Source organism: Fukomys damarensis, unplaced genomic scaffold (assembly GCF_012274545.1).
Source record: "Fukomys damarensis isolate Sample0158 unplaced genomic scaffold, DMR_v1.0_HiC HiC_scaffold_33, whole genome shotgun sequence".
NCBI lineage: Eukaryota > Metazoa > Chordata > Mammalia > Rodentia > Bathyergidae > Fukomys > Fukomys damarensis.
The window spans coordinates 1,565,896-1,577,730 of record NW_022900945.1 but is presented as its reverse complement, the minus strand read 5'-3'; the positions used below and the strand labels follow the sequence as shown (position 1 = coordinate 1,577,730).

General features: G+C 36.3%; 1 protein-coding gene and 1 pseudogene across 9 annotated transcripts in view; both read left to right on the top strand.

Moving 5' to 3' along the window:
- The window catches only part of Dock7 (dedicator of cytokinesis 7), a 172,219-nt gene that overhangs the window by 108,699 nt on the left and 51,685 nt on the right, over nt 1–11,835 (top strand). For all 9 annotated transcript variants that reach the window (XR_004515065.1, XM_010605047.2, XM_010605046.2 and 6 more), the window contains 2 exons: nt 2,114–2,283; nt 4,171–4,325. Coding sequence is in view for 8 of the 9 variants with exons in the window: in XM_010605047.2 (XP_010603349.1) it covers nt 2,114–2,283; nt 4,171–4,325 (325 nt within the window). In the remaining variant the exon portion in view is untranslated. The remainder of the gene's footprint in view (nt 1–2,113; nt 2,284–4,170; nt 4,326–11,835) is intronic.
- Nucleotides 10,397–10,494, top strand: LOC117284041 (annotated as a pseudogene).

Sequence of the window (11,835 nt, the reverse complement as noted above, 5' to 3'; positions counted from 1 at the left end):
TTATTAAAAAAAAAAAAAAAAAAAAAAAAAAAATCCATATAACAGTAATTCATTTGGGTAAAATTGAAGTTTATAATGCAGTATAACTTCATATAAAATCTCAAGAAAACAAAAAGAGATACCCTTATGCAGGTTTTACAGGTGTTCTCTGACTTATTTAGGGGATAAAAGAGGTTTGTAAAGTTCTTAGTAATATGTTAGGGACGTAAATTTGAAAAGGCCTAGTATTCTGCAAATGAAACACTGCACGTTTTAAAAAATGGCAACCTCCTATGTTTGGAATATGCTTTAAAGAAGTGGTTTTCTCCCTGCATTCTGCAGAACTATAAGGGTGTGAGGAGTGTTGCATGGGTGTCATGGAGGGTTGGGTGGGGTGTGTGCAGACTGATAGAGTGCAGATCCACAGGTAAACGTCTAGGCCTCCCACCCTTCAACGCTTGACAAGTGAGTATGAGGTCATCTGAAAAAAAAACAAAACAAAAACACTGGAGTCCACTCTTGGGGAAATGTCACTCTGAAAACAATTTGTCTAAACATATTCTCTTTATTTAACAACTGATCTAGCTCAATCATGTGAGTATATACTGTCATATTTTTACTAGATATGTTAGGATGGTTTTGGTTATTTGTATTTATTTATGGTACCGGGGATCAAACTCAGGTCCTTGTGCTTGCGAGGCAGGCACCAGAACCACTGAGCAAAGATGGCAGAACTCAGGGAGGGGAGGTGTTGAAGCTGTCGACCATATAGCGAAGCTGCTTTTCTGAGACAAAAAGGAAAGATGGAAGGATAGAGGTGGGCATCTGTTAAAATACTTGGCCAGAGCAAATTCAGAATGCTCTTTCCTTCCTAAGAGAAGAAGTTGGAGATAAGAACTTCTATTGAGATTGATTATCAGGAAAAGAGTGAAATCTGAAACTTCTTCAGGGTGCAGCTTAGGGACAGTGACACTGGAGTGGATGAATTTTTAATTAGAATGGTTTACATAATCCACGTGTCTTCAGGCTAAGAACAGCGACAAGAGTGTGTGGAGGTGAGACCCCTGCTAGTATATTCATCAGACCAGTTGAAACTGAGAGGGGGACTGGGAGCTAGAAAAACCCCAGGGGTCCACATGAGATGTATGTGCAAGATGTCAGCCTATGGACTATAAGATACATCAGGTAGAAGGGTTTTCTTTCAGAGAAGGAAATAATTTATTTTGGTAAATGTGAAGTGATCTGATTTGGTGAGATAAAGTTAAAGCTATTTACAATTTACTTTTTAAAAAAAATGTTACTATAGGTTTTCTGAAGTTCTTTAATACTCAGATGCACTAATGAGTTAATGTCGAAATGTTCCCTTTTACATGTAGGTGAATTTGTATAGTAATTCCTTTTTCCTAAATTCTTTTTTTTTTAAATTGAGTTTATTGGTACAGTCTAGGTATACAATACAGTTACATTCATCATTGGGATTCTGTACCTTTACATAATAGGTCTTGATTCTCATTTTTTTCCCCTTATCCCTGCCCTCCCTTCACCCCCTCCTCCCCTCCCCATTTATAAACACTTTATTTCCATTTTTTCAGTTTCTCATATTTTTTTCCTCTCCCTTATTACCTTTCCCCCACCCTTCCCACTTTCCCTACACCTTTAGCCCTTTACTTCCTATTTCACATTATGAATTATCTCATTAGGATTCTGTGTACTATTATAGTTTTCGCACCAAAGAAACTATTCGGTATTTCAGTTAAAGAAATCTCTGTATGAATATTAAAAATAGGGAACCCTAAAATAAAACTAAAACGGAAAGAAAATTCTGTGGAGATGAAAATGGTCCCCGAACATATTTAAAATTGCTTCTTGCTCTTATAGTCTTATCTTATTCTTTTTTTCATTATTTAGAGAATACTTTATTAGTTTCTGTAATCAAACCCATGTAGATATATACACTTTTATATTTTTAATCACTTTATTTAAAATGAGAAACATTTTCTAGGAATGTGTGCAGATAAATGGCACAGTTAAGAAATTGCACAAAATTAAATACCATGACTTACTGTTTATTTTAAAGATACTAACTAATCTCTGTGACCTTACTACTTTTTCTTCATCTCTTCTTTTTAAATAGACTGTTTGGATTGCATAAGAAAGTCATCAATATGGTGCACAATTTACTGTCTAGTCACGACTCTGACCCAAGGTACTCTGACCCTCAGATCAAAGCTCGCGTGGCCATGTTGTATCTGCCTCTGATTGGCATCATCATGGAAACTGTACCTCAGCTATATGACTTCACAGGTACTTAGTGTAATGGGGCAGGCTTTAAAGCTCATTGTCTGTGGGTGTTAAAAGTATCTCAAGGGTAAAGATTGTATTTTAGGAAAAAAAACATAAGGACATGGACACTGATAAAGTTAATTGTAAATATTTAATCATATTTCTGAAAAACTTTTTGACTGTGTGAGGGACTTTGGTACAAGATTCCTGTATGTTCTTTTATTAATTTAATTATGCATCTTTAAAAAAAAAAAACAAAATGTGACAGGTATTTACTACCTTCATTGTCAGTTATATTTGTATATAGTTGAGATTCAGATTCACCCAAATATCAAGAATTACGCATAATTGCCAATACTAGGTTAATAAATTAAAGTTATGTTACTTCTTAAAAACTGGAACTCACAGGGCCAGGTATTTAACTCAGTGGTACCTCCGACTGCCTCTCAAGCGCAAGGTCCTGAGTTCGATCCCCAGTACCAAAAAAATCAAAAAAACAACAACAAAAAACTGGAACTCACAAAATTTTATTCCTTTTGCTTCAAATGTTTAGAATTTACTTAAATCTAGAATTTAGGTTGCTAAAATGTTTTCAGTAAGGCAAATGAAAGAATTTAAACTAGTTATTAACCCATTAAAGTACTTCAGTTCAATCAAATTAAGCATATTTCCGGCGTCCCTGCCATGCATTAAGCGCTTTGGCAGGTGCCAGTGCTGCAGAGGTAACCATGGGCCTTGAAGGAGCTGATGGGCAAGTTTAGGTGAGTATAGTCATTGCAGGATTTTGACTGCTAACATGGGTGTCTTTACCTGAAGGTGGAAATGTTATATCTATATTACATTAAAGATCTCTGCAAAGTACAAATTATTACTGTAGAAATGAGTTAACGTTTGAAACATTTAGAAGAAGTAATTCTACTGATAAATATTACACTTGGGCCTTAAACTAAGCAAGTTTGAACCATTCAGGTCCATTTATAGGCTTTTTTTTAGATTTACAACCATTTGACAAAAAAAAAAAAAAAAAACATAAGCTAGAAGGGTCTATGTGAGGAAAACTCAGGAATCTTGTGAGTATATGACATACATATGGGTAATAGTTTATTTTATCATTTACTTTCTAAAATAATCAGAAATCTATTATAAAAGTTAAATGTATCAAATTTATGCACACAGACTGTACATCACACAGACTGGTGCCATCTACATGTGTGAACTGTAGACAAACAGAAAGATACAGTATTAACTAATCCCACCAGTGGGGAGGCTGGAACAGGAGGATTTCAGGTTTGAGTCCAGCCTGGGGAACTCTGAGTTCCTGTCTCAAAAAAGAATTTTACAGAACTGGTTGGGCATATAGCTCATTTTAGAGTGCCCCTGAGTTAGACCATCAGTACCATAGGATAGATGGATAGATGAAAAAAATGCAGCATTAAGTCATAACTGCATGGAATTAATGTTTGTAATTACTGTACTACTGCAGTAATTTTGTAGCCACCTCTTGTTGCCATTACAAAGAGTTCAAGTTGTGAGTGCTGTGTGACACCAGTCACCTCGGCAGGAAGGAGTGGTTCCTCTGGTTGGTTGGTTATGTGTTGTAGTGAAAGGTGGTCTTTCCTGGTTCGTTTTCCCTGTAATATAGGCCACATACAATGTACATGTTACACAGCCATTGCTGTTACTGGTGAGGCTCCAGTCAGGAGCGAGCTATGTGTAGGCAAGCTGTTGGGGAGGCAGAGTTTCACCTGGATTTCCCAACTGCGGGCCTTGCCCCCAACTCAGGATTGTTCAAGGGCTGGCTGTACGTGCTGTTTTTATTTTAAAGAATGATGAGGGATAGGAAGAGAACTTGGGTGCTCAAGAACTGTTAGTTGAGCTAACCAATTTTGTTCCTTCTTGTCCCTTCAGAAACTCACAATCAACGTGGAAGACCGCTTTGCACCACCACTGAGGACTGTGAAAGTGAGAGTGGAAACATGATTAGCCAGACGGTTGCCATGGCAATCGCAGGGACCTCAGTGCCTCAGCTGACAAGACCTGGCAGTTTCCTCCTCACAGCCACGGTAAAACAATCCTCCTACAGACTTTTTTCTGGAAAGACAAATATTTACAGGGAATTGTCCTTAAATAACTATTAGCTGATGCAAAGGTGCTCTGAGCTTTATTTGTTGTATGGAAACAAAAATTCCCAGAAAATTGCCTCTCTTGTACAGTTGTTTTAAAAGCTATCACCTCAAGGTGTTATGGGATACAGCCCTGCATTATGTTACATAGAATATTGAAAATGCCCCTATTTAATTTTTTAAATTAATTTTATACATTATCAGCCTGAAGAAATATTCTCAACTTAGCAATTGAGAGGTTTTTAAAAATTTGATTAATTATTTATTTTGGTACAGGGACTCAATCTTGGGACCTTATGCTTGCAAAGCAGGCAGCGGCACCACTGAGCCAAATTCCTGGCCCAATTGAGAGTATTTCTTACTTTGTGAAGGGTTATACTGTTCATGTTTTACAAACTGATGCTGTGTCCTTGCACTTTTTGTCCCTTGAAGGGGGACAAAGATAGGAAAGAAAGGAAGCAGACAGACTGTCAGTAGAGCAAGTTCATGTTCTACGTGTTCTAAGTAACCCTGTTTTAGAAAAATACACTAACATTTTATGGAAGCTACTGTGCTTGGCTTGATAGCTGAATAGTTTTGTAATTTTAAATTCATCTATTTTAAGTATATAGCATACTGGTTTTTAGTATAGTTGCATAGCCATTACTGCAAGCTGATTTAAGAATATTTTCATCATTCTGAAAAGAACCTTTATGTCTAGCCATTCCCCATGTCTTCCCAACCCCAACATTAGACTTGACTAACCTACTTACGGTGTTGTCTATTCTCGACGTTTCATGGATATGAAATGACACCATGTGATCTTCTATGTCTGGCTTCTTTCACCAAGCAGAGTGTCTTTGAAGTTCACCCATCCCTGTTGTAGCTTGCAGTAGTGCTACTATTCCATTAACTTGACTCACCAAAACTTTATCCGTTTGTCAGATGACCAACATTTGGATTGTTTCCACTTTGTGGCTGTAGGAATAATGCCCAGGGAACATTTATGTCTAAATCCCGTATGCACCTGTTTTCAACTCTGCTAGATACCTATGTAGCTGAGCCCTACGCCTGTAGCCGACCCACGTGCCGGCCTTGCTGAGAGACGTAGACCCGCTGCTGTGTTGTGCCTGACGGGGGTGAACAGGACAAGTGGCAAAGCGATACGTAGTCAGTCAGTGTGCGGCAGCCGGGGCTTCTTGCTCTAGAGGAGCCCTGCTGTCTGCTCGCTCACCTTTACTCACCCAAACGTGCACACGAGCGATCAAAGTAACACAAGAGTCCTCTGCTCTCCCATGTCCATTGGAACAACTTAGCCTCAGCTGTCGGAGCTTTTTCCTGGCACCTGCGATATGCAGTCACCCATGAATGCTGCCTTCTCCTTGGTGCTCGCCGAAGAGGCCAGTCAGTCCTCGGTTCTCCTCTGGTTTCCGACAATCTACAAGTAAATTTGCTGGTCACATGACATCTCTGTTTAACATTTTAAGAAATTTTTGAATTTGATTTCTTCCCAGTGTGGCTGCACCAGTTTTCATTCGCTCACGCAATGAACATGAGTTCCTAGTCTCCCTATCCTTACCAACCCTTGTTCACTGTCTTCCTGGTTGTAGTCATGTTTAGTGCCGCTATTTTGATTTGCATTTCCCTAAGGATCTGATTTTGCTTGTTAAGCATCTTTTCATGGCTCATTGGCACGTCTTTCTGTATTCTTAGGAGAAAAGTCTATTCCAATCCTTTGTTATTTTTAAATTATGTTATTTGTCTTGTCATGGAATTGAAATCTAGTTCTTCAAAGTATTCTGATATAAAACCCTTATCAGATATGTAATTTGCAAATACATTCTCCCTTTATGAGTCAGGTGTGGTGGCACACGCCTGTAATCTCAGCACTCTGGAGAGTTAGGCACTAGGATTGTGAGTTTGAGGCCACTCTGGGCTACATTATAAGACTGTGTCAGAAAAACAAAGAAATTGCTGGGCGTGGTGGCGCACACCTGTAATCCCAGCACTGCGGAGGCTGAGGCAGGAGGATCGCTGTGAGTTCGAGACCAGCCTAGGCTACATAGTGAGTTCCAGGTCAGTCTCAACTACATAGTGAGACCCTGTCTCAAAAAAACAAAAAAAGAAAAAAAACAAAGAAATTTATTAAAATTGATAAGATGTTTAATGTTCTATCTTATCAGCTCTATGCAGCTGCCTTCTGAAGGATAAGTTGTGGTTGCTGCTGCCATAAAAGTCATGGAATTTGCAGCATGACAGGCCCACCTGCACCTTTCCAAACATGATTCTTAACCCTGAAACTAGGAGTCAGCACAGAGTGAGGCATTTGTAGACAAGTCACTACATCAATCCAATTCGCTAATTATTTTCTTTTTCTTTTTTCTTTTTCTTTTCTCATTGAGTTTATTGGTGCATTTTAGGTATACAGTGCAGTTATATTCATCATTGGATCTTGTACCTTTACATGACAGGTCTTCTTCCTCATTTTTTCCCCTTATCCCTTCCCTTCCTTCAGCCTCTCCTCCCTTCCCTTTTACAAACACTTTATTTCCATTTATTCATTTTCTCATGTTATTTTTCTTTTCCCTTATTTCCTTTCCCGTACCCTTCCCACTTTCACAAATCATTTTCTATGCAACAATAAAAGGCTAAATTCTTTTCAGAGATTTTGGTTGAATTGGTGCAATCAGATATATGAAGGTGCAAAAATTTTTATTTTACTTAGTTATTTATTTTTTGGTACCGGGGATCAAACTTGGATCCTTTCACTTGCAAGGCAGGCGGCAGAACCACTGAGCTAAATCCCCAGGCCTAAAAGTTTTTAAATTTAATTAATTACAGCTTGTTGGTTTTTCTTCTGAGTTGTGCTTTTGGTACCGTTTTGCATATAAAAATATGTGAGATACATGGTCAAAACTTAAAAATAGAAGAAAACAGCAGTGTACCTGCTTCCCAGTCTAAGAAATAAAACATTGCAAATAGCTTTGCAGTTCCCAGTCTTCCCCTCTCAGTTCTGTCCTCTCTCCCCTCAAAATTACCACTATACCCAATTTTATTACCCTTTTCATTTTAAAAAATCTTTCTTGGGCTAGAGATTTAGCTCAGTGGCACAGTGCCTGTCTGGCAAGTGTGAGGTCCTGAGTTCGATCTCCCCATACCAAAAAAAAAAAACTTACGTGAAATATATTACCTATGAAAAAGTACGTGAACAAAAGTGAACACATTTCTAAAGCACAGAAAATGAGTACCTTTGTAATGACCTCTGGATGAGTGAGGGCCTCAGCTGCTCACCACAAACCCTCAGCCCACTCTTGCTCAGCCTCAGTCCCAAGGGGCTGCCCTGCTCCTGACAAAGGAAATCATTACTTCACTTCATTTATAGGTTATGTTTTTATCCCTAAATTGCAGAGTTTGGTTTTACATTATGTTTTTAATGTTCATCGGTGTCATAAATAGCTACAATTTACTGATGTTCATTTATGTCTGATACTTCATTGTTTGACTATAGATATTTGATTAATTCATTGTGTGGTAAATGTATAAGTAACTTTTGATACTTGGTTGCTATTAATGCATTTTGTTTCATATCTGTCCTGTGTGCACATGTTTGTATTTAGCGTATTTCCTAGAAATGGAATTGATGGACAAAATACATATATCTTCATCTATACCAGATTATGCCCACCTATTTTCCAAAGCTTTATCTCACTCTGTACTTGTACCTGCAGTATGACAGTTCCCATTCTTTGCCGTGTTCTTGAGTACTTAAAATTGTGAGACTTTTAATTTTTGGCAATCTAATAATTTACAGTTGTATCTCAGTTTTCTTTTTCCCAGTGGCTTACAAGGTTTGTCTGTTTGTTTACTTATTTATTTTTGGTGCTGGGGATCCTACTTGGGTCCTTGTGCTTGCGAGGCAGGTGGAGGAACCACTGAGCTACATCCCAGGTCCCTATGAGGTTTATTTTTTCCGTATGTATGTTGACATTTAGATTTTCTTTTTAGAAGTATGTAAAGTTTTTCTGTTTTCCATTGTTTTGTCTACCTCTGTCTAGTGATTTGCATAAGTTTGTTCTGGGTAAGGCCATTGATGATTGGGATTCAAGTAGTGGTCTGTGGCTGGCTTTTTCATACATACTTGGTGTTGAATTTGGTGGTTAAACTACCTAATTTTAAAGTGCTTAAAATTTGTCAAATTATGTTGTGTACCTTAAGAAATTTTTCCCTCTTCAAAATTTTGAAGATAGTTTGCTGTTATTTTTTAAATGCTTTTTTTGTTCTTCCTTTTGCATGTAATTCTAAGATCTACTTACAAGTGATTTGTGTGTGTGTGTGTGTGTATGTGTGTGTTCAGTGTAATTTGGGGTATCCAGAATCATTTATTTTGTGTATTATACCAAATTATCTCAACACCATTTATTAAGAGCATTTTTTACTGCTCTGATGTACTGCCCCTGCACCGTCTGTCATGCACATTAAATCCTTATACATTTTTTAAAAGATTGTTGCCTACTTTTTGGCTCTTCTGTATTTCTGCAGAGATTTTTGGATTTTTTAAACTGTATTTTTATTAGTCTGTGTTTGCAATACACAGTGTTTACATTCTTTGTGTGGAGCTAGTACATATAGGTAACATATCTTTCTTCTTTTTATTCCCTGCCCTTCCTCCCCTCCCTTCCATCTCTTGATCCCTTTCCCATTTGAGAAAGTTCTCTCTCCTTACTTCTTATTATCTTTTATTTTGCTTTTTATTTTTACTTTGTGTTTCTCATGTGATATTTAAGTTTGTGTGTCTAAATTACTTCACTTAACATCATGGTCTCAACGTGTGTACATTCCTCACAAATGACTCAAGTTTATCTTTCTTCATGGCAGAGTAGCACTTCATTGTGTATAAAGACCACATTTTCTTTATCCATTCATCTGTTGATGGGCATATAAGCCACTTCCAAGATTGTGTTGCTATAAACAAAACAGCAGTGTACCCGCTGCCCAGTCTGAGAAATAAAACATTGCAGATACCTTTGCAGTTCCCAGTCTGCCCCCTCAGTTCTCAGTTCTCAGTGTTTGTGTCACTGTAATATGATGTCTTTAATCTCCACACAGATTTCTATAGTGATTGTGCTAGCTTAATTCTCAGCAACAGTGTAGAAGGGCTCCTTTTGCCCCCACAGCCTCTCCAGCACAGCTTGTAGAGTTTCATCGAATAACAAAATCAATTAAATAAAACACCTCATATTATGGAAATACGTTTCTTTTTCCTAGTTTATGAAGACTGTTGTTTTTTACTGTTTTCCTTGCAGTACCGGGTGTCAAACCAGTGCCTCATGCATGCTAGACAAGTGCTCTCCACTAAACTACATGCCTAGCTAAGAGGTGCTGTTTTATTTTCTTCTGTTTTGTTTTTGTGAGAATCAGGATTGGGCCCAGGGAGCACTGAGCTAAATTCCCGCCATTTTTATTTTTTATTTTGAGGCAGGGTCTCACTAAGTTGCCCAACCTGGGCTTGAACTTGTGATCCTTCCACCCCAAGCTCTTGAGCCGCTGGTACTACAGGTGTGCACCACCACACCCAGCAGATTTTGTTTTTTAATCAGGAATACTTGTTGACTTTTATTAAAGACTTTTCTTTTATTCACTGATATGGACATATTATTTTGCTTTTTAATCTTTTTTTTTTTAAGGTTAAGTTGATTTTCTGTTCTTCAAGCAACCTTGAAATCCTGAATTAAATTCAGCTTTTTTATGATTGTGTATTGATGTATTTGGTTTGCTAATATTTTGTTTTGTTATTTATGTTCATAATTAAAATTGCCTATAACTTTTCCATCTCATGATGTTCTAAGGTTTGAGAATCAATCAAATTTAAGAGCGAATTCAAATAAGTTTCATCTTATATTCTGGGTTTTTTTTTCCAGTACTTGTTCAAGATTAGAATTATTTCTTCCTGAAATATTTGGAGAACTTGTGGGTGAAGCCATCTGTGCCTGAACTTTTTTGGTTTTGATTTCTTTGAAAGTTTTAAAATTGTTGTGCTCATTTCAAAAGCACATACAGTCAAATTGGAACAACACAGAAAAGATTAGCATGGCCCCACACAAGGCTGACTCACTTTATTGGTTTAATTTCTCCTGAGGCTGTAAGACTATGTTTTCTATTTCTTCTTAAACTTTTTTTATAAATGTTTTTCTAGAAGAAATTTATTCATATTTATGGCATATTTATTCAAACTTAATGTCTGTATTATCCATAGTAGATATAAACTTTATCACTTCTGGCAAGCCTTTGTACCGTTCCTTCTCTTAATTTTCTCTTCAGAAATTAGAAATGTATCTTTATAAAATACCAATTGGGGTGCTATTGATCCTCACTTTTTAAATGTTTATTATTTATTTTATTCTTGTTTCTTTGGTTTTACATTAATGATCTTTTTCTAACTTCTTGAGATTGATGCTTAAGTCAGTTTTCACCCTTTTTTTGTTAGGTATTTTAAGCCTGTACATTGTGCCTTAATTCTTTAAATACCACAGTTTGATGTATGGTTTAAATCTTTAACTTTTTCTTTAATTATTGTTTTAGTTGTATGCCATAGTTTTTGTGTTGTATTTTCATTATTTAGTTCAAAATATCTTTAAAGTACATTATGATTTTATGTTAGACTTTTTGGGTATTTAAGAAGTTGCTTTTCTTTTAAAATTTCTAGTCATAAACATTTCTGACTTTTTTATTCTGATTTTAGCATAATTGGATGATAAGAGAATTTACCTCTGATTCCAGTTGTTTAATTCTTAGCACCTGGCTTTTTGTCTTTTATGCAGAAAAATCTCATTTATCAATGAGATGGACATTTTTATGTTTAGTTATGCTGTGCTAGATGTGTCCTTTATTCTTATTTAAATCATCTTGGCCTTCTCTAAATTTTGCCTACTTTTTCTTACTATATTCCCACTACAAATGGGGTTCTGTCTTTTCTCCATGTCATTCTATCAGAGTCGGTACCCTTTTGTGTCCTGATTCTAAGATATGTATTGTATATATGTGCTGTGATCTTTTTTCTTTGGGTTTACATTAATGTTCTTTTTCTAACATGTCTTAAATTGTTATATATTTTTGGTGGGTTGTGTCATTTATCAACATATGAACTATGGTGCTATTTTAAAAATTAGGTTAGCCACTGTAGGTTTCTTTTGCCTAGTAACATGTAATACGACTTTTTCATCTTTTCACCTCTAATATATTTATATTCCTGTTTTAGGTGTGTCTTGTATAAACAGTATATAGTTAGAATTTGTCTTATGTTTTAAAATCTAGCCGTGTTGTCTTTTCCTTTTACTTCAGTTTTTAACTTATTCATATTTAGTATAATTAATTTTAATGTACTTTACCTTTTATATTCAACTTTATATTGTCTCACTGTTTCATTTTGTCTTATTAACTTTTTGATTATATATAGAATTATAGATATATATAA